We start from the raw sequence: 23,836 nt of genomic DNA on the forward strand, positions 1-23,836 counted from the left end.
GAAATCATCAGTGTGAGATTGGAAAAGGTAACAACATTTCAAAGACGAATGAAGCTGGAGGCTCTGGAGGCATATCTGGTCATGATTTTGATGCTGAGAAAACACTTGATGAAACATTAGGGGTTTCTCCTGACTGGAGCACTGACCGAGAGGACGATTTGACTACAGTTCTGCTTTGAGTACAGAAACTGAATTTCTATTTTACCTAATTTTTAAGATAGTAAATTAATCGGTGGTAGGCAAAGGCAATGAGAACGTGACATTGGCCTGAGCATGGGGTGACATCACAGCAGACACAGGAAAGAGTGAAATCAAATGCTTTTAACCTGGGGAGGTGGACTTGCTAACTACAGGGTCCTCTTCTTCATGGTTTGACGTTCTACATGACAAGTAGCAATCCAAACATTCAAGATAAACCTGTAAAGAAAAAACAGACAGTCCTTGCTCTCATGAAGCCTTGATCCTGTACAGACAATGATTTTAAAACATCACAGTTAAAAATGTGTGTGTGAGAAATACAGGAAATAATGAGAGTATAGTTTGAACAGAGGCCAGAGAATGATGGCATTCAAAGGGATGCTCTTTAAAGGTTGGATTGATGTGGATGCAACAGAAAAGACAAGGCATTGCTAAGTAGCTTCTCAGAGAGGAAGGCGCTGCTCTGTGTAGGGCAGAGGCATTAATCATCACCCATCATCTGCTTGGTTAAGACTTGACTTTTCCTCTCTGGAGCTTATGCTTCCTGTATGTGGTTTTTGGTTGGTGTTTATTATAATTTATTTCCTTTCCAGTTGAGGAAACCCCAGGTCTTCAGAAATTAGTTCTAATTCATTAAAATTGCAAGTGATCAATGGTTTTGCTTTGCAGATGTCGCAGTCAGTTAAGGGGACCCCAGTTCCACTGTTGCCCAGTTCACAGTTTCGTAGATGAATGGACATGGGAAATTGAGTGTCTTAAATTTTTTTTCTAGGAAGAAAGGAGTCAATAATTCCATAATGGGACAAACTAGAGAGAATCATCTGTAATTCTTTTTTCATTTTTAACTCTTTTGCTCTTTGGAGTCCTGCCACCTAGCTCCCAAATAAATACATGGAGACTTATTCTTTCTTATAAATGCCAGGCCTTAGCTTGTCTTGTTTCTAGTCAAATATTCTTAAATTATTCTGTCTGTTTTTTGCCTCAGGGTTTTTTACCTTTATATAGACCTTTCTTTACTTCTTACTCTGTGGTTTGCTGTGTAGCGAGGTGGCTGGCCCCTAATGTCTTCCTCTCCTCCTTTCCCTGCTCCTTGATCTTCTTTCCCAGATTTATCCTTTTATTTATTTTCTCTGCCTGCAAGCCCCCCACCCACATCCTTTCTCCTGCCTAGTTATTTGCTGTTCAGCTCTTTAATAAACCAATCAGGTGTTTTAGACAGGCAAAATAACACAGCTTCACAGAGTTAAGCAAATGCAACGTGAAAGAATGCAACACATCTTTGCACATTGAACAAATGTTCCACAGCATAAACAAATGTAACACATATTCAACTAATCACAGCAATCATTATTTAAGAAATAAAAACAAACAAAAACCTGCCTGGAATGCATGTCTATAGTCAGCTTGCTGTCCACCAGCCAGGGTAGGTGAGTTGCTTTCAGAACTACCAGAAAACACGAACGCTTCACTAATGTGAAGCTGGAAGCACTGCCCCTTGGGCTGTACCCAAAAATCGAAAGCACTGAGCAATCCCCAGACCGCCAGTTTTGGGTTTCGACTTATATGAAAATTCCTAATGAAAGTATCCCAGGAATGCAATAACGAAAACAGGGAATGAGGTTGCTGAAAGATCTATTCCAGGTAGGAAGAAACGGAAGGCTAAAGTATGGGGATGGGCGCTTTACTATGTCGTCTTTGGCATCCAGTCTTTACCCATGCATGTTTTGGGTGTGTTGTGTTGTGGATGTCATATTTCAAAATATCAATGTGAATTTTTTTTCCAGGCATGCTAATGCATGCCTCCACATTTCACACTGCTAGGCTAAGGCAGGAGGATTGTGAGTTCCAGGGCCGCCTGCCCTTCTCAGTGAGATTCTGTCTGAAAAAGAAACTTTGTAAAATTATAGTCACAAAGGGAAAAGGAAAAATTGTTGCTTGTTTTAGGGTTTTTTTCTTCTTGTTGTTTCCTTGAAGTTCCCATAACGGCATAGTTATTTCCTAAGAGCCTGCCTAAGCAGGCTTGCCATTTAGTAGCTTGTTCACTTTTTCATTTTGACTTTAAAAGGAGGTGACATCTCAGGACTATGTACCTTTGCCTTCTTATTACCTCATTCCTAAGACAATCCCTTCCCTGATTAACCTATGCAAATCTAGCTTCTAGAATTCAAGCTTCTCGATCCTTCCTTTACATGATCAATTTGTCATCCCTCTCTATCAATCACCTACAATAAGAGTATCCTAATAGGAGTTATTATCTTCCCATGTGAATATTCACTGTATTCCTATTGACACTGAAAGCTTCTGGGCGCACACCGGGTCCTTGGTTTCTCAGCAGACACTAACCTGCTGTTATGTGCATGGTCATTACTTTATTTACTCATAGGTTGTTCAACAAGGAGCATTGGGTTTTAGCATCAAATTGGATGCCTGTTAACTTTTAGTTTCATCGGCTAGTTTTGTAATACCTTTTAGTGTGCATTTGTTTCTTCCCCAGCTAATAGAATAGCTAGAAAGAGTAATCTAAGACTCAAAGCAAGAACATGGTCTAATGCAAACTTGGAAAGTCAGGCAGAATTGATATAAAGTTATTGCAGGAAGCAAATCTCTCCTAAGAGAGAAGTTTTTGCAAAATACTAGTAACCCAGAACTTGTCTTTCCTAAGAGAGCAAAAAAGCTCAACCCCATACCTCCATCTATTTGCAGAATACTGACTGCTTGCAGTCTCCTCCTTAGGTGAAACTGATCAAGTGTGAAAATAATCCTGGGACCATGGGAGGTACATCATTAACACAGAAAGCTGCATCCCTGCTGAGGCTCGAGGAGATTCAGCCATTTAAATGAAGATGAAGAGGACCAAGCCAAAGACTCACAATAGAAAATGTATTTCCAGACTCTCAGTGGAGCAGACACAGTGTGGCCCTTCGTCACTGCTTGTCAAGCCAGTGACAGACTGTAAAACTCCTGCTGCTGGCTGATGCTGCACTCCTCGTGTTCTGGGCCCACTCTTGCTTGACAGATGCTTGGCGTGTTTTAGACATATGATTTATTGCCTCATTTAATCAAGACTGTGCAGAAAACAATGATCTCTCTCTCACTCTTTGCAAATTACAAATTAGCCACCTTTCACTTATTCTTAGTGACAGAAGTGGGGTGTGTGTGTGTGTGTGTGTGTGTATGTGTGTGTGTTCTCCAAAGAATGCCATTACCATTTATTTATTGTTTGGTAAGAAGTTTAAATAATGACTCCCATTCCTTCTGTCTGGCCAAGGAAGAGAAATTTATGCAATACTATAGAATGAAAATGCAGTCAACCTACATCAGTGTTTTACTGTGTTTATTGTCATGAAAAAATATTAGCCTGAGCAGAGTTTGGTGCTAATGAATGGCTAGACTGTGGAGGCTTATTGGCAATTTAAAGAGCACATCACTTCATTTTGCTTCCCGTTTTGTGAGTATATTGAACATACCATTTAGTAATTTCTTCTGAAGTTTGCCTTGACTGTAAAAGAATCCCATGTACCCAGCCAGCCAGCCGAATTTCCTGGAAATAATATCACCTGTTTAAAAAGGACTCTTCGGACATTGATTAAGTTGAAATGAAGTGCATGTGGCCAATGTTAGACTGTTTTCTTACCTAGGGAGAAGAAATCGCTTTCAAGAGTTCAGCAGTAAATAGGCAATTCCTTCTGACATAACGAGGAAGAGTGATGGTAGGCCAGAGGTCACAGACGAGAGCAATGGAAAAGACCTATTAGATCATTTCCCCATTCCCTGGAGAAGAGGGCCAAATTATATTTCATACCGCTTTGTCCAGTTTGGCTTTCAATTACTCAAGCCAGAGGCTTTTGCCACTTCATACATTTCCCAAGATCTTTATCTTTCCACATGACCCCTGCCTGGCTGGGTCTAGTGGCAAAGTCTGAATCTCAGTGAGAATTAACCCTCCAGAGCAGCCACAGAAGGACTTTTCTTCCCCATTAGACCTCTCTGCCTCAGAATGGATTTTCTCATCTTTCAATAATCTTTAAAAATCATTTCCTTCGGAATACCTGCCTTAGTCCTCTTCACTCTACTTCTGTACGGTTTCCTCATACATCCTTTCAAGCAAAGACTAAATAAGAGGTACTTCTGCCAGAAGAGCCCCTTTGAAATTAAATTAGTGCCTTTTTCCCAGAGAAAATGACGGGGATATCTAGGGCAACGCCGTTCATGCTGACACCAAAGAACTTCCTGAATAAATAAAAGGGGCGACCTCAGAGCGGGTGGGGGATGAAGGAGTGGAGGCTGCAGCCCTAACGACTCCCCCACAGACTGTTGCTGCCAGAACACTGTGAGGAACACGGTAGAAGCTGGAGGATCATGTGGAGGGAGGAGGCTGGCTACTGAAGAAAGGGCTACTGGAACCCTTTTGTTGATGGCAGATCACTTGGAAGAATGAGTATCAGTAGGAGTTCAGAGGAGGTTCCCCTTGGAGCAGGTAGGAAACGATGCGCTCCGCAGCCCCATGACGCACATGGACAGTTCATTCGCTTTATAAGGAGGGGAGCAAGAATGGGACGGGACACGCTGCCGGTCTGCCAGTCTGGTCAAGCTCCTTTTCAATAGAAAGAGAGAGGAGTCCCTTCTGTCAGACCTTGCTTCCATTCCCTGAGTAGGCAGAGCACACCAGTCCTAAAAAATATCTTCAAGCATTTCCCTTTCGTTTCACTCAAGTAATTTCAAAGTTTGGGGTCTGGCCAAACTGATAAGTTTTCTATGTGGGAAAAAAAAAAATCCACAGAGTAAGCAGAAATCCTACAGAGTCAGAGAAACCCCTTGCTAAGCATGCGTGTGACAGAGAACTAATATTTAGAATATATAAAGAATTCAAAAAATAAAAACCAAGTAGTACAACCAATATATAGGCAAAGATAAACAAACACTTGCTGAAGGACAAACAGCCAACAAAACTGTGAAAAGTTAGACTTCTATAATAATCGGGGAAACACATATCAAATCTCACTGATATTTAACAAATACTGGTAAGGATGTGATAAAAGGAACCCCGATACATTGTTGACTAAATTTACATTGATTACACTATGGAAATATCATGAAAATTCTTCAAAACCCTGAGACAAGCTACCGTATGTTACAGCTGTTACAATACATCCATACAAATAATAAATCAAACATCAAATCAACATACAATGGGAGTATATGAAACCCAGTTTACTGAGGCACTATTCCCAATAACCAAGTTGCTAAATCAATCTAGCTGCCCATAGATTTTGATGAGAGGATACAGATACTCAGATAGTATCGTGTATTTCCAAGAATATCATTCAGCCATAGAGAAGAGCAAATTAACAATGTTTTAAGAAAAGGGAACAGAACCAGTCTGGCAGCACCTTTCTTTTCCAGCAGCCAGACTGGCTCCTTGCAGCGCTATGACAGCTAGTCGTCAGGAGGCTCCCAGTATGGCGCCAGCTTGGTTTCTCATAATCCTATGACAAAATGCCTGGTGTCTTCAGTAATAGGATCTTGCTCTCAAGTTACAGTGGGCGGCCAAGCACAATGGCGGTAGTTGTACTATTGGGGGGGATCCCTTAGATAACCTTGACCAACAACTTGAAGAGAGGTAGTCTACATCAGGGTTTTGAACTTTTGTTTGGTAGTCAGTGGTTTGCGAAAAGAGGACTACCACACATGTCCCACCCCTGTGCTGGTGTAACATCAGCTAAAACATTTTTAAAATATTATATATTTTGAAAGCTTATAAAATAAAATGTTTCCATGTGGCTTTTTCAAGCATCCTGAATGTTATGTACACCCTCCTCCCACAAACCCTTATTGTACCCTCCATCACCCTCCTTCTTCATTTTCCCTCTCATTTCTTGGTCCTGTTTCCTATCACCTGTATACTGCTGTTCCCCTCCCTTATCTCCCCCTCCCCAGTGGCCCTTCCCTGCTCTCCCAGATACTTCAAGTTACACAGCCTGAGGATTTGTATAAATACATGGTGAACCCAAAAGATGTGTTCTATGCTATTGACCTGGAATTTTTTTCCTTCTTTTTCTTCATGTGTGTGTGTGCTGTGCCTAAGTTCCTATTCATGAGGTTTTGTCTTTTCTTAACTTATTGGGGTTTTTTTTTGTACTAAGAAGTCTAGTTTGCCTATCTTGTCTTCAAATCCTAATATTCTATCTTCTACATGATCCATTCTGTTTGTAAATTTTCCATTATTTTGTTTTGTTTTTGAGATGTCAAATTTTTTATTTCTGTCTTCAGTTCAGCTTGGGTTTTATTCAGTATTTTAATCTCTTTGTTGAATTCATTTTTCATACCCTGAAGTGTCTTTATTATTTATTTAGTCATTAGTGTATGTTTTCTGGGACCTCAATCAGAGTGTATCCCTTTCTATTTCAGTTCATTCAGTGGTGTGGGAGAAAAATTCTATATGTCAATTATGTTTTAAATAAACACTGATTGGTCAGTAGCCGGGCAGGATAACCAGACAGGAAGTAGAGGCAGGGCAGTAAGAACAGAAGAATTGTAGGAAGGAGGAAGCCCACTCCTCCACAGTCCTGCCCAGATCATAGAAGAAGCAAGATGTGATCTACCCTGCTGAAAAAGGTACCAAGCCATGTGGCCAATATATACTAGAATAATGGGCTGGTATACATTATAAGAGCTAATATGAAACCTGAGCTAATGGGCTTCAGTTTATATCTAATGTAGACTTCTCTGTGATTCTTTGGGACTAAACGGCTGTGGGAACTGGGCAGGACAGAAACCCCAACAAGCAGGACCTCATGTTACAATTCAGCTGCTAATTCATGTCCTTTTTAAAGTCCTTGAATTCCTTGGTTGTGATTCTAATTGTTCTTTTGAATTATGTGCTTTAGACCCATCTCTATTTAGAGATGGGCATCAATACTATAAGACCCATGATAGTTTGAGGCTCATATTGTCTTCTCTTTCATATTGATTGAGTTTTTGTGCTGGGACCTGAACATCTGGAGATAGGTTGTTGGTTATGTGTTTAATATTAGTTTACAGCCCACCACTGTCGAATGGGACTTTGATTCTGTTTTTTGTCATCCTGTCTCTGATAGCAGTAGGAAGTACTTGAAGCTTTGTCTTTCAGAGACATGGTATTGATATCTGAGTGGGGTGACTGGGGTGATTCCAGTTATAGGCTATTGGGATCTGCTGGGTCAGATGGCTGTGTGAATGCTTGGGTGAGGACTTGGGACAGATGGCTGGGCAGAGGTGACATTTCTAAGCACTGATATCATTGGCAAGGAACTACAGCAAGGAGGATGAGGGGACATGAAAACTTGCCACCAGCACTTGTGGTGGGTACCAGCACCTGTGGGTACAGGTGGCTGACTGATGCGGATGGGTCCCACGGAAAGCTAATGATGAAGGAGAAGCAGGTGATGCAGGAACTTGGCACTCAAGTCCACACATGTCCCACTGTGTCTTTTTAGCGCTTAAAATAGTCCAGGCATTATTTTTCTGCATGACACTAGGAAAATTTTTAAATTACCTGACACTCATTGTCCCCATTTATTAGTAAGGATAATTTTCCTTATCCATAAAATGAAGATTAAGTAATTAGCACATGAATGCCTCTTAGAATAGTGTCTGGCATTATTGCAAGCACTCAATTTATGTGGACATGTTTATTATTAGGTTCATCCATTATGCTGTCAAATTTTATTGCTTATTATTCAGGAATCTCAAGCTCGGCATCGGTTTTTTCATTATTCTCATATATAAGTTTTGAGCCAAGACAAAAAATCTTGTGTGGTCCCTTTCCCTTTCAGTCCTTAATAGTGTTATCAAGAAATGGACCAATTCCTTGAGAGGACATATCGTTAGCAGCTCAATTCTCTTCAACAAGGGCAGACAAACCATTTCCTGCACGCCTCCTTCTATATTGCACTACAAGAATATCGTTAAGAACCGGGAGTTTCTGTGGCCTTGAAAACAGGACCAATTCCCAGATCTTTAATTTGGTTCTGCTCTCCACTAAATTGAAATTTTGACACAGCGTTTTTTCTCACACCAACTGTTCGGTGTAATTCTTTCCAATTTGTCCTTATTTATTGTGAAGTCCAGCCAAATCCCTTAGGTCTTCAGAGTTGCCTGGCACTTATTGGTGCCATTATTCAATCACTAGAACAAACATTAATTTGATATTATAGTCTGTGTGACTCTACCTATATAGCATCTCCACCCAGTGATTTGAATAAGTTCTTTAGAGAAAGCAGAAGCAAATAAAACCCATTCTTTCCTGTGCCTGGTTATATATGTTCCGTGCAAAGCCACAGGTGCTTGCAGTGAATGCAGAGGTTCCCAACTCCCGTTTGATATCCACACTGCTCCATTATGTGAGAGTTTTATTTGGCTTTGTTTTCTGTTTACCCCTACATTTTCTGTTGTCTAAGTAGCTAAAGATTAACTTAGACTTTCTCAGGTATATCGGTTTGGGTTTTTATCACTCTAAATTTCTTCCAGATGTTTTATAAATTCCTTGATATTGGTGGTGGACTACATGCTCCTTGCTGCTATGATACTTGCCCATGTTTCCCCTCAGAGGCTGTGACGTCACCCTATTCATTCCTCATTGATGCTGTTCTTAATCCCTCGCAATGTTCTGTTACATAGCCACCATTCCTGGCCTACAAATATCACTAAATCATTCATTGACTTCGTGAGGAAACAAAGTTGCTCTACCTCTCGATTTCTCAAAATGGTCACTATAGGAAACCAGCTCACAGAAGGATACTTATGCCAGGTGTGAGTGTGTACATAACAGATTCAAATAAATCACTCATCAACGCTTCTTTTTGTTTGTTTGTTTTGTTTTTTTCATTTTTTGAGACAGGATTTCTCTGTAGCTTTGGAGCCTGTCCTGGAGCTAGTTTTTTTTTTTTTTAGTTTTTTGTTCATTTTATTTTTCAAAGTTTATTAAATTATAAAAGTTTCCATTTCCGCCCCTCCTCCCAACACCCTCCTACTCCCCCCACTCCCTCTCATCCTCCCTCTCCATCCCTAAGAGCAGTCAGGGTTTCCTGCCCTGTGGGAAGTTCAAGTTCCTCCCCCCCTCCCTCCAGGTCCAGGAAGGTGGGTATCCAAAGAGACTGGATCCCAAAAATCCAGTATATGCAGAGGAAACAAGTCCCAGTGTCATTGTCAATGGCTTTTCAGAAAGACTCCGGGCCAGCCACATTCAGAGAATCCGGCCACATTCAGAGAATCGGTTGGATCAAGCGCTCGTTCAGTCCCAGTCCAACTGGCCTTGGTGAATTCTCATTAGATCAGTCCCCTTGTATCAGTGGGTGATCGCACCCCTCGCGGTCCTGATTTCCTTTCTCATGTTCTTCCTCCTTCTGCTCCTCATTTGGACCTTGGGGGGCTCAGTCCGGTGCTCCAATGTGGGTCTCCGTCTGTATCGCCATCCATCCTCGGATGAAGGTTCCCTCTGGTCTTGCCTTCTTTACTCACGTTCTCTTTCCTTCTGCTTCTCATTTGGACCTAGGGAGTTAAGTCCAGTGTTCCAATGTGGGTCTCTGTCTCTATCTCCATCCATCGCCAGATGAAGGTTCTATGGTGATAAGCAAAATATTCATCAGTATGGTTATGGGCCAAGGCCGGTTCAGGCACCCTCTCCTCTGTCCAGAGAACAATCTGGGGATCTCTCCTTGGACCTGGGATCCCATTTGTAGTCAAGTCTCTTGTAAACCCTAAAATGACTCCCTTAGTTGAGATATATTCTTCCCTGATCCCATATCCATCCTTCCTCCCTCCCCCCCATCCCAGTTCACCGAGCTTTCCCCATTCCTCCCCTACTCCCTTCTCTCTAACCCTCTCCCCTTCCAACAACCCTCCCACCCCCCATGCACCCGAGGTTACCTGGCACTCTTGTCTATTTCCAATCTCCAGGAGGGTAACTACATGATTTTCTTCAGGTTCACCTTCTTATTTAGCTTCTCTAGGATCACGAATAATAGGCTCAAAGACCTTTAATTATGGCTAGAATCCACTTATGAGTGAATACATACCATATTCCTCTTTTTGAGTCTGGCTTACCTCACTCAGTAAAGCGTTTTCTATGTCCATCCATTTGCATGCAAAATTCAAGATGTCATTGTTTTTTACCGCTGAGTAAAACTCTAATGTGAATATGTTCCACACCTTCTTTAACCATTCTTCTATTGAGGGGCACCTAGGTTGTTTCCAGGTTGTGGCCATTACAAATAGTGCTGCTATGAACATAATTGAACAAATGCTTTTGTGGTATGATAGGGCATCTCTTGGGTATATTCCCAAGAGTGGAATTGCTGGGTCTTGAGGGAGGTTGACTTCCAGTTTCCTGAGAAACCGCCACACTGATTTCTACAATGGCTGCACAAGTTTGCATTCCCACCAACAATGGATGAGTGTTCCCCTCACTCCATATCTTCTCCAGCATAGGCTATCATTGGTGTTTTTGATTTTAGCTAATCTGACCGGAGTAAAATGGTATCTCATAGTTGTTTTGATTTGCATTTCCCTGATCGCTAAGGATGTTGAGCATGACCTTAAGTGTCCTTTGGCCATTCGAAGTTCTTCTGTTGAGAATTCCCTGTTCAGTTCAGTACCCCATTTTTTAATTAGGTTAATTAGAGTTTTAGTGTCTAGCTTCTTGAGTTCTTTGTATATTTTGGAAATCAGGCCTTTATCTGATGAGGGGTTGGTAAAGATCTTCTCCCAGTCAGAAGGTAGCTTTTTTGTCTTACTGACGGTGTCCTTTGCTTTACAGAAGCTTCTCAGTTTCAGGAGGTCCCATTTATTCATTGATTCTCTTATTGTCTGTGCTACTGGGGGTCTACCTAGGAAGTGGTTTTCTGTGCCTATGTCTTGTAGACTACTTCCCACTTTCTCTTCTATCAGGTTCAAAGTGGTCAGATTAATGTTGAGGTCTTTAATCCATTTGGACTTGATTTTTGTGCATGGTGATAGATATGGATCTACTTTCATTCTTCTACAGGTTGACATCCAGTTATGCCAGCACCATTTGTTAAAGATGCTTTCCTTCTTCCATTGCATACCTTTATCCCCCTTGTCGAAAATCAAGTGTTCATAGGTTTGTGGGTTAATATCTGGGTCTTCTATTTGATTTCATAGATCGACTTCTCTGTTCTTATGCCAGTACCAGGCTGTTTTCAATACTGTAGCTGTGTAATAGAGTTTGAACTCAGGGATGGTTATACCTCCAGAAGTTCCTTTATTATATAAGATTGTTTTGGCTATCCTGGGTTTTTTGTTTTTCCATATAAAATTAATTATTATTCTCTCAAGGTCTGTGAAGAAGTTTGATGGGATTTTGATGGGGATTGCATTGAATCTATAGATTACTCTTGGTAGAATTGCCATTTTTACTATGTTGATCCTCCCAATCCAAGAGCAAGGGAGATCTTTCCATTTTCTGGTATCCTCCTCAATTTCTTTCTTCAAAGACTTAAAGTTCTTGTCAAATAGGTCTTTCACTTCCTTGGTCAGAGTTACCCCAAGATATTTTATGCTATTTGTGGTTATTGTGAAAGGTGATGCTTCTCTGATTTCCCTCTCTGCTTCTTTATCCTTTGTGTATAGGAGGGCAACTGATTTTTTGGAGTTGATCTTGTATCCTGCCACATTACTAAAGGTGTTTATCAGCTGTAGGAGTTCTTTGGTAGAGTTTTTGCGGTCACTCTGTATACTATCATATCTTCTGCAAATAACGAGAGTTTAACTTCTTCCTTTACAATTCGAATCCCCTTGATCCCCTTATGTTATCTTATTGCTATTGCTAGAACTTCTATCACTATATTGAAGAGGTATGGGGAGAGTGGACAACCTTGTCGTGTTCCTGATTTCAATGGAATGGCTTTGAGTTTTTCTCCGTTCAGTTTGATGTTAGCTGTCAGCTTGCTGTAAATAGCTTTTTCTTTATTTAGGTATGATCCTTGTATCCCCAATCTCTTCAACACCTTTATCATAAAGGAATGTTGGATTTTGTCAAATGCTTTTTCAGTATCTAATGAGATGATCATATGTTTTTTTTTTCTTTCAGTTTATTTATAGATGAATTACTTTGATAGATTTGCGTATGTTGAACCAGCCCTGCATCCTTGGGATGAAGCCTATTTGATCATAATGGATAATTTTTCTAATGTGTTCTTGGATTCGGTTTGCCAGTATTTTATTGAGAATTTTCGCGTTGATGTTCATGAGTGAGATTGGCCTGTAATTCTCTTTCTTGGTTGTTTCTTTATGTGGTTTTGATATCAGGGTAACTGTAGCTTCATAAAAAGAGTTTGGCAATGGCTCTTCTGTTTCTATATTGTGAAATACCTTAAGGAGTATAGGTATCAGCTCTTCTTGGAAGTTCTGGTAGAATTCTGCATTGAAACCATCTGGTCCTGGGCTTTTTTTGGTCGGGAGGTTTGTGATAACAGCTTCTAATTCTTCGCGACTAACAGGTCTATTTAGATTGTTCACCTGGTCTTGATTTAACTTTGGTAAATGGTATTTATCTAAAAACCAATCCATTTCTTGTACATTTTCCAACTTTGTGGCATATAAACTTTCGTAGTAAGATCTAATGATTCTCTGAATTTCCTCTGTGTCTGTTGTTATGTCCCCTTTTTCATTTCTGATCCTATTAATTTGCATGTTCTCTCTCTGCCGTTTGATTAGTTTGGCTAGGGGTTTTTCAATCTTGTTGAAAAACAAAAAGAACCAACTTTTTGTTTCATTGATTTTTTGGATTGTTTTCTCTGTTTCTATTTTGTTGATTTCAGCCCTCAGTTTGATTATTTCCAGTCTTCTACTCCTCCTGGGAGAGTCTGCTTTTTTTTCCAGAGCTTTGAGGTGTGCTGTTAAGTCTCCAATATGTGCTTTCTCCGTTTTCTTTAATTGGGCACTTAGTGCTATGAGCTTTCCTCTTAGCACTGCTTTCATTGTGTCCCATAGGTTTGAGTATGTTGTGTCTTTATTTTCATTAAATTCAAGGAAGACTTTAATTTCTTTCTTTATTTCTTCCTTGACCCAGGGATGATTCAGTAGTTGACTGTTCAATTTCCACACGTTTGTAGGCTTTCTGGTGTTCTAATTGTTATTGAATTCTAACTTTATTCCGTGGTGATCCGACAAGACACAGGTGGTTACTAATATTTTTTTGTATCTGTGGAAGTTTGCTTTGTTACTGAGTATGTGATCAATTTTCGAGAAGGTTCCATGAGCTGCCAAGAAGAAGGTATATTCTTTCCTATTTGGGTGGAATGTTCTATAGATATCTGTTAAGTCCATTTGATTCATTACCTCTAGTAATTCTCTTATTTCTCTGTTGAGTTTCTGTTTGACTGACCTGTCCATTGGTGAGAGAGGTGTGTTGAAGTCTCCTACTATTAATGTGTGTGGTTTGATGACTGTCCTGATTTCTAAAAGTTTTTCTTTTACATAAGTGGGTGCTTTTATATTAGGGGCATAGATATTCAGGATTGAGACTTCCTCCTGATGAATTGTTCCTGTTATAAGTATGAAATGTCCATCTCCATCTCTTCTGATTGATTTTAGTTTGAAGTCAATTTTGTTAGATATTAGAATGGCCACACCCACTTGTTTCTTAGGTCTGTTTGCTTGGAAAACCTTTTCCCAACGCTTTAATCTGAGTAGATGTCTGTCTTTGTGGTTGAGATGTGTTTCTTGTAAACAGCAGAACGTTAGATCCTGTTTTTGTATCCAATCTCTTAGTCTGTGCCTTTTTATAGGTGAGTTGAGACCATTAATATTAAGTGATATTAATGACCAGTGGTTGTTGATTCCGGTCATTATTTTTTTTTGTGTGTGTGTAGTAGAGTTTGTGTGTTTCTCTTCTTTGAGTTGTGGTTGTGAAGGGTCGCTAGATGTCAGGGTTATTGTAGGCAGTGATGGCAATGTTGGATTCCTTGGGTTGCAATTTTCCTTCTATTACTTTCTGTAAGGCTGGATTTGTGGCTACGAATTGTTTAAATTTGTTCTTATCCTGGAATATTTCGTTTTCTCCATTGATAGTGAACAATAGTTTGGCTGGGTATAGTAGTCTGGGTTTGCATCCATGGTCTCTTCGTTTCTGCAGTACCTCTATCCAGGATCTTCTGGCTTTCATGGTTTCCATAGAGAAGTCCGGTGTAAGCCTGATAGGTTTACCTTTATAAGTTACTTGACCTTTTTCCTTTGCAGCTCTTAATATTCTTTCTTTAATCTGTATGTTTTGTGTTTTGATTATTATATGGCGAGGAGATTTTTTTTTTTGACCCAGTCTATTCGGTGTTCTGTATGCTTCTTAAACCTTCATAGGAATATCGTTCTTTAGATTGGGAAAGTTTTCTTCTATAATTTTGTTGAATATATTTTCTGGACCTTTGATCTGCAATTCTTCTCCTTCTTCAATCCCTATTATTCTTAGATTTGGTTTTTTTATTGTGTCCCAGATTTCTTGAATGTTTTGTGAAGAGAATTTGTTGGATTTGCCGTTTTCTTTGACCAGGACGTTTATTTTCTCTATGGTATCTTCAGAATCTGAGATTCATTCTTCAATTTCTTGAATTCTATTGGCTATGCTTGATTCTGTAGTCTCTGGTCATTTACCTAGGTTTTCCATATCCAGCCGGTTCTCAGTTTGTGTTTTCTTCATTGCCTCCATTTCAGTTTTCAATTCTCGAAATGTTTCCTTTACCTGTTTGATTGTTTTTTCTTGGTTTCTCAGGGTATCATTCACGGATTTACTTACTTCTTCAAACTTTTTATTATATTTCTCATCAATTTCTATACTCATTTCTTCAAACTTTTTGTTATACTTCTCATCTGTTTCTATACTCATTTCTTCAAACTTTTTGTTATACTTCTCATCCAATTCTTTAAGGGAGTTATTCATATCCTGTTTAAGGGACTCTATTGCTTTCATAATGGCACTTTTTCCCACTTCTTCTGGATTAAGGTGTTCCAGTCCTTCTATTGTAGGGTCGTTGGGATCTAGTGTTTTCATGTTGTTTTTCAGATTGTTGGACGAGGTCTTGCCTTGGCGTCTGCCCATTTCTTCCTTCAAATGCTCTCTATTGGATCTTCTGGTACCAGGTCAGGTTCCCTGGATGGAAGCCCTCCAATGGCCCTCCCTCCGATGGCCCTCTGGATGGAAGCAGGGATGGCAGGCGGGAGAGCTTAGCAGGGTGGAGCCAGCACTGCAGGGTGACCTGGGAGTCTATGGGGTCAGGGAGAGTCCGAGCTCCTCCTCTCCGGGCCCCTGCCACGAGCCAGAAGCAAACTCACCCCTCCGATGGCCCTCTGGATGGAAGCCGGGATTCTGGAGCTAGTTCTTAAAGACCAGGCCAGTCTCAAACTCAGAGATCCACCTGCCTGTGCCTCACAAGCGCTGGGATTAAAGACACCACCACTGCCTGATGATTTAATGTAGTAATATAATAAAAATAACTTTAAGAGTCACATAAGATGGTATTAGACAAAACACAATACAGAAGCACCGAAATTCGTGTAAATTAGTGAAACTTAAGAATGAGATTTTTTACTTTCAAGGACTTTAGAAAATAGAATCACAAATAAAGTTGGTATGTTGAGAAATGTGCTTTGTTAAAGTCATTTTTTAAAGTCTCTGCCTTATATCTCAAGATAAATAATCTCATAAAATGAGATTTTTAGAAAATCCTTAATGATTAGAAGAATTAGTGAAGATAAGAAGAGAGTTTTCTTAGAATCCTGAGAAGAGGATGAGATATTTGAAGATACGTTTTCGGGGGTTAACTCAGAAAGGTAATTAAGTTCAAAGTGCCACTTAGCTCCCTGATAAAACTGATAACAGGGACTCTAAGAGTCACCAGGCAGACAGGGCCCCATGTCTAAGATGGGAGGGGAAGACAGGAAGAGAGGATTTGGCACAGAACTATGGAAATCAATTTTTATTAACTCTGTCATGATAAGGGGTATGTTTTCAAGTACTGTGTTCTTTAATCATCTATTTTGTGGTGAGAGAGAAAATAAATCAGAGTCTTTTCTTATGAATCATTTTAATCTGAAGCTTTAATTTCTTTACTATTTCTTATTTTGATAGTTATATTCTATATTGAAAGTATTTTAGTTGTCAACACTCATTTTATTTACAGAATAACTGTTACTTGGAGGGTTGGTTTTTCTAGATGCTTTGATTCACATCTTACAAAGAGTCATCTGGATGTTAGGCTGAGTGGTTTCCTTTGCACGCTGGTGGTGGCGATTGAAAGTGGTGCAGTTACCATGGAAATGTAGCAATATAGTGGATTGTCAAGGCACTGATACAGAGTTGTATGTGGTCCAGCTCTTCCACTTCCTTAGCTACCTCATCCACAGAGGACAAAGGTGCAGGTCATCCAAATGCCCACCAACTGATGAGTGGATAATCAGAAGATAGATTACAAATATAATTAAATAGCACTTATTCTTGTAAAGAGTAGTAAAATAAGGAGATTCTGGGAATAGAGTGGAGCACTTACATGGCATTCAGAATGCCCTGGGTTCTTAATGCCTAACATAGGATTTAATATAAATCAGATATATACTATATATAGTATATATGGCATAAAATATATTAAATATTATACTATACATTATATATTTGTTAAATATTATGCTTCTCATGTTATAGAGAAAGAGGGGAATTATAACACACATACTTCTTATGGGTGGACACTGAGGAAATTATACTAAATTAAACAAGACACTCATCAAAAAGCAAGTACCTTATGACTCTATTTATGAGCCATCTACAGTAGTCAAACATATAAAACAGAAAATAAAATAGTGGTTTCCTAAGGATGGGGAGAAGAGATACATAGTCAGTTACTGTTATACAGGAAAGTTAGATAGGAAAAAATACTTCCAAATATTAATTCCACAAAAATGTGGACACTGCCCTGGAAATTATTAAACCGGTAAGCTTGGCTGTGTGTGCTCCTAATTTTAACTAGAATAGGAGAAACTAAAAGGCCGTGCATAGGAATATGTATCTGTCCTTACACACCAAGACTGGTGACTCAGATGTCATACTGCACCGGGTTTCTTTTTCTTTTAAACTGAAAGACGACATTAGGGTGGACAGAGTTCTCAATGGTTACGAGCACTCACTGCTCAATCATGGGCTTGGAGTTCTGGTCTGAGCACATAAGTCAGGTGACTCGCAAACATTGCATCTCCAGCTCAAGGCTCTGATACTCCCTTTTGTCCTCCATAGGTACCCAGACACCCAAGTGTGCAGGCACTCGCGCAAACACACACAAAACAGAAGCATACACACACATAAATAGCTAAAACCTTTTTAACAACTGTGCAGTGTGTTATAGTTTTGTACGATTGAAATGTTTTCTAGTCTGAGGTGGACTGATGGCCCCGCTGTTAAGAAAATGACTGCTCTTCCCGGGACCCAGGTTTAATCCTTTGCAGGCACAGGTAGCTCACAACCCAAGGAATCTGATGCCCTCTTCTGGCCTCTGCAAGTACTGCATTCATATGGTACACAGACACACGCACCCCAAACCAGACAAAACACCCAAACACAAAATAATTTAAAACAAATTTAAAGATGCTTTCTAGTACTTATATATTTGGCCTAATTCTTCAGTTTTTCAATGTCAAATAATATGAAAGTAAACCCCTGACTTTGTCCTGCTCATTTTAAGATATTGGAATTTGGAAACTGGAACTGAACTACAAAGGACATCTGTAAACTATTTGCCTATGCTATTGCAATACGGAGAGTGTTTCAAATGTTGCAAAAAGAACCAAGTTGTTAAAAAAGAAGGTATTTTTATTTCATGAAGATGCACGAATCATACTCAAACTTGTAATACCTAAAGACAGTACTTCATGGAAAAATTTTCTGTAGCTTACCCATTTTCACAACTTACAGCTGTTCCCTTTTTTGAGGTAACAATTACAACACCCAAATAAATTACACAAATACACTATCTCAAGGAAATGAAAAGTTCACACTGCAGGTTAATTTAAATAGAACAATTCTAAGCTATAAATTATGCTAAAGTTTCTTTACTTTCATATAAAAGCTTGGGGAACATTATAAATGCAAGTGTGAATTATAGGAGAAATATTTGTAGTCGCAGACAAAACTCAGTTTTGGATAGCTCTTGAGAATGTTTGGTGAGAAAGGAAAATAGTGCTTAAATGTTGCCGTGATGTGCTGTGAGCAGTACCACATCAATAACTGGAGTAAGTAATGAATACTCAAGTCAGATTTGTAACAAATGAACTGAAATAAATGCACATTATAGACATGCTGTGTATTTTATAAAATCAGTTTACTCTCTTCTCAATATGCCGAACTGTTTTTGTATAAGATGATATTCTACTTCATTCCCTTTTGCAAACCCCATTGTAATAGTGTGTTCTCTGTCTTAGTTAGGCTTCTATTGCTGCGATATAATGTCATAGTCAAAAAGAACCTATGGAAGAAAACTTTCACATTATAGTTTATGGTCCATCATGGATGGAAGTCAGGGCCAGCCTGGGCTATATGACAGCTTGCTTCCATAGAAACAGACATGGGGCTAGTAAAAGAAAAGCCAGGTTATACCTGGTATGAATTAGTCGACTACGGGAAATTAAACATTTGCTTCCTGCAAAGTTCTCTGTGGTTGGTCAGATTCCACGTGCTTCAGGACTGCCAGGTACAGTGTTCAGCAGTCTGTAGTTGAGCAGCCTTGATGACTCTAAGCAGAGAACTTTAAAGGACCTGAGATTTGCAGATTCATGAGTTATCTTCCCACTGTTTAGTGGATACAGGCGAAGGGCGTGATACTCCAGGGCCTGAGGCAATGGATTTCATTACATGTAACTAGCAATGTAAGGAACAGAAAGACTATCTCAAGCCTCCCATCCCCCCAAGTTACATGGGAGTGATGCAGGTATGCACAGCTGGATTCCTACACAAGCAGTTCCATTATTATTATTATTATTATTTTATATGCAAATTTTGTAGATACCTATATATAATGTATTCTGGTTACTCACACCCTTCTGCCCTCTTTCTCCTCCCTCCCACCCCTATCAACTTCTCATCTCTTCAAGTTCCTTTTCTACCTTCATAACTTTTAATTTAGTTCTGTGACCCAGTAAATTGAGCCAGATCCATATCTGTAGCCATGGGTCTTGAACTACCCACTGGTGTAGTGAGGAGCTGCAGGCAGGCCTGCTTTTCATCCCACCCAGCTCCTGCATGGCTAGCTTAGCCCCAGAAATAACAACACACAAATTGTATTCATTTAAACACTGCCTGACCCATTATCTCTAGAGAGTTAGTTACTGGTTAACTCTCACATCTTGATTAACCCATTTCTAATAATCTGTGTAGCACCACGAGTTGGTGGCTTACCAGAAAAGATTCAGCATGTCTGACCTGGTAGCTGGCTCCATGGCATCTGCCTCATTGCCCTCTTCCCAGCATTCTGTTCTGTTTACTCCGCCTACCTAATTTTCTGTCCTATCAAAGGGCCAAGGCAGTCCATTTATTAACCAATGAAAATAACACATAACAGAAGGCCCACCTACATCACAATGGGACCATTTTTGCTTTGTTTTGCTTGGTTCAGGACTGTTTTAGCCACCCTGATCTTCTGTGTTTCCATATAAATTTGGAGACCTTTGTTTTGTTTTTCAAATTCTGTGCAGAATCATTTGGGAATTATTCATCCCACCAATCCATAAACACAGGGAACTTTCCAGTGAGGCTTTTATCAGCTGATGGATCTTTTCATTTTCAACATCATTTTAGCTTGGTTTTCATCAGCAGGTCTATCACTTTACTGGGTTCTATTTTCATATCTTGTATTAACTTTCTCATTCATCTCTCTGTTTTGATCTCTGGAATATGTGCATGCCTTTTTTGAGTTGCTTGAACATACTATGATCAATCTTCTGAATTCCTTTTCTGGACCTTTTTCCAGGAAATTTTCTTTGCCTGTCACTATTACTGGATTGGCTTTTCATGTTGTTTCTGTCTCTGGAATATTTACTCTGGTTATAGACACACAGAAAAAGAAGGAAAGTTAAAAACAAAACAAATATAGCATACTGCATTCTAAACCATGAGATTGGCGACTATTGAGCTACAGACATCAGAAATCCCAGGAAAACCCTCAGACTATCTGTCTTAGCTAGGGTTTCTATTGCTGTGAGGAAACATGGTGGCCAAAAGCAGCTTGTGGAGGAAAGGGTTTATCTCACTCACAGTTTCATATAACAGATCATCATCAAAAGCAGTGAAGACAGGAACTCAGGCAGGGCAGGAACCTAGAGACAGAAGCTGATGTAGAGGACATGGACGGGTGATGCTTACTGGCTTGCTCCTCGTGGCTTGCTCAGCCTGCTTTCTTATAGAACCCAGGACCACTGGCCCAGAGGTGGCACCACTCACAATGGGCTGGGCCCTCCCCCATCAATCTCTATTTAAGTGTGCTGCCGGCTTGCCTACAGTTCAGTCATAGGGAGGTATTTTAATTGAGGCTCCCTCCTCTCAGATGACTTTAGCTTTTGTCAAGTTCACATGTGCTGGTAGCATCAGAGAATAAAAATATCTAAGTCCATGTCATACAAAAAGTCACCAAATACATCATTTTGCTTTAGAGGAACTGAAAGACTGATACAATTTTAAGTCAATAGAAAATACCTTATCATGTAAATCGCGGCTTTTTAATTCATTTTGTTCCCACAGTTTTTGCTTTTAATTAGCAAAGAAACATTGACAGTTTTAAGGAGTGCAAATGATTTCCGAAACTTAGACAGCAGCATTCGAGATGACAGTACAGGGTTTCATTTTGTCATCTATTTCAATACCAAGTGGGTCACATTTCTAGTTCAGATTAGAAGCCAGAACTGGACTTCTTTCTCAATATTCTGCTACCTTGCAGAGTGGGAAGCTGTGTGGTTCTTACTGATTTGACAGATTTTCTTCCCCTTCTTGTTTAATATGCACTATTATCAGCACACAAAATACCAGGCAAAACTTCGCTGTAAAAAGCGCTCTTGTCGGGAAGAGCCCATATGCCAGGATGTTCATTTGACTTCGCACAGCAGGAACTAGAAGGCCGATGCCCATCTTGGCATGAGCTGGTCAGGATTAACATGGTGGCCACTGGCCAACATTAGCTGCATGACTGAGCTCTGGTGTACCACCGCTGTCCACGGAATTCAAAGGGCAACGTTTGTGGTTTATGAAGCTTTGGAGGAAATAAAAATACAGAAACCCTAAGCATAAAATCTTATCAGTACCTTCCTCCAGATGAAGGGAGCAGAAACACAGACTGCGAAATTGTTCCACTTGGGTTCGCCACTTACATATGCTCGATGCACAGCGACAGCGAGGAGTCCGCTGTGACTAACGCTTGGCCTTCTTCCTGCGTGTTTTCTTTCCCTCCTAGAACACTTGAAGGATAAGTTAGAAGATTACATGGCTCGGTTTTCCAAAGTGAGAATTGTTCGCACCAAGAAAAGGGAAGGACTCATCCGGACCCGACTCCTGGGAGCTTCTGTGGCCAGAGGCGAGGTGCTGACCTTCCTGGACTCCCACTGTGAGGTCAATGTGAACTGGCTGCCCCCACTCCTCAGTGAGTATACTATGTCACCATCATTCTCACCAAGTGGCACGCTGGACCAGGGAAGCTGGCAACTGGGCCCTGATAACAGAGTGTGAGGTTTCTTCCATAAATATTGCATTTAGCAAAGGCTTGAGTTTGAGTTGTATCTTAATCACTGTGGATGACAAATAGGTATAACTGCATTAAATAGCATTTCAGATAGGACCAGCAGCAATCTAACTTAAGGTTAGAAAGGTTTCTTTTATGTTATGCCTCTTCCATTGCAGTTGCATTTATTGGGTAAACACTAAAGTTAAAAAAAAATATATAGCCTCAAACTATTTTTCAGTCATTCTACAATTAGAATAAGATCAAAAGACACTTACCCATGCGCATATACACAGTTATAACAGTTATCACAAGATGGTTAAGAAAGGAGGAAAATTATTCTGCTCCAGGATATAAGAATCTAAGTGATTTGCCATTTTTTAAGATGTGGAGTGCCACTGTCTTTTTGCTTTTCTTCCTGGTGCTATCCTACATCCTTCAATGTATAATCCTCTGAATTCACACAGAGCCACTCAAACTGATCTGCTGTCCTGGTGATGAGTCTTAATTGATCAGTTACAGCTATCAGAGTGAAGGCAGCAAACCATGCCGTGTCATAGCGCACTGAACCACTAGCAAAATAAACAAACTGGACATCATTCTGGATAGAAACTCCAACTGGGATGGATTTCAAGCCTCAGTATTGTTATCTTGTTAGTTTACAAGGAATTCAGGTAGAAAACCCCCAATGCACCTAGGAAATAAATTGCGTACCTAAAGAAATTCCTTCTAGAAAATTCTTAGTACATATATAAATTGCCCTCCTTTCTTGTTCTCTTAAGATTTCTCCAAAGAACTTTTATTTGTGTGTGTGTGTGTGTCCCATACCATTTATTTATTTATTTATTTTAATTTATAAAAGTTTATTAATTTATAAAAGTTTCCATTTCTGCCCCTCCTCCCAACCCCCTCCCACTCCCCCCACTCCCTCTCCTCCTCCCTCTCCATCCCTAAGAGCAGTCAGGGTTTCCTGCCCTGTGGGAAGTTCAAGTTCCTCCCCCCTCCCTCCAGGTCCAGGAAGGTGAGCATCCAAACAGACTGGATCCCAAAAATCCAGTATATGCAGAGGAAGCAAGTCCCAGTGTCATTGTCAATGGCTTTTCAGAAAGATCCCGTGCCAGCCACATTCAGAGAATCTGGTTGGATCGCGTCCTCGTTCAGTCCCAGTCCAACTGGCCATGGTAAACTCTCATTAGATCAGTCCCCTTGTATCAGTGGGTGAACGCACTCCTCACGGTCCTGCCTTTCTTGTTCATGTTCTCCCTCCTTCTGCTCCTCATTTGGACGTTGGGGGCTCAGTCCAGTGCTCCAATGTGGGTCTCTGTCTCAATCTCCATCCATCAACGGGTGAATGGTCCCTCTGGCCTTGCCTTCTTTGCTCACGTTCTCTTTCCTTCTGTTTCTCGTTTGGACCTAGGGAGTAACTGCATCCCTGATTTATAAATAAAGCCAGTGTCAGGCACCCTCACTGCCACCACCTCAGAAAGGGGGCTCTGGTAGTGACTATTACGTGGGAATTCAGCTTCAACCAGCCAAGCTACAGCAGAAAAAAAAAAAAAGACAGGAGACTCAGTGACAACCATATAGGATGTAAAGCACAGCATCCAGCAACTAACACCCTCTCCCAAATCATTGGGTTCACATGCCCCCATGCAGGGGCCAGCATAGCCTTCTCAATCAACAGGATCCCAGAACCACACCAGTCGGAGACTCCCCTGAGCCTTTAATTAAGTGTGCTCTGTCCAAAGACAAAGACATTTAGAATCTCATTAGCAATGGCAAGAGTTCCTAAAAACTGAATTCGGCCTGTATGCTGTTGAATACTCTAGCATGCCAACCAAAGGCTGGACTCCTGTATGAACCAAAGCAATCCCTAAATGCCAATGCTCAAGTCCTCTGAT

At 40.3% G+C, this 23,836-nt stretch overlaps 1 protein-coding gene across 2 annotated transcripts in view; it reads left to right on the plus strand.

Annotated features, from left to right (window-relative positions):
- The window catches only part of Galntl6 (polypeptide N-acetylgalactosaminyltransferase like 6), a 1,135,405-nt gene that overhangs the window by 924,070 nt on the left and 187,499 nt on the right, over positions 1-23,836 (plus strand). For both annotated transcript variants that reach the window (XM_048455743.3, XM_085680327.2), the window contains one exon: positions 21,672-21,857. In XM_048455743.3, coding sequence (XP_048311700.3) covers positions 21,672-21,857 — 186 coding nt within the window. The remainder of the gene's footprint in view (positions 1-21,671; positions 21,858-23,836) is intronic.

This window comes from Myodes glareolus, chromosome 23, assembly GCF_982192425.1.
Source record: "Myodes glareolus chromosome 23, mMyoGla1.1, whole genome shotgun sequence".
NCBI lineage: Eukaryota > Metazoa > Chordata > Mammalia > Rodentia > Cricetidae > Myodes > Myodes glareolus.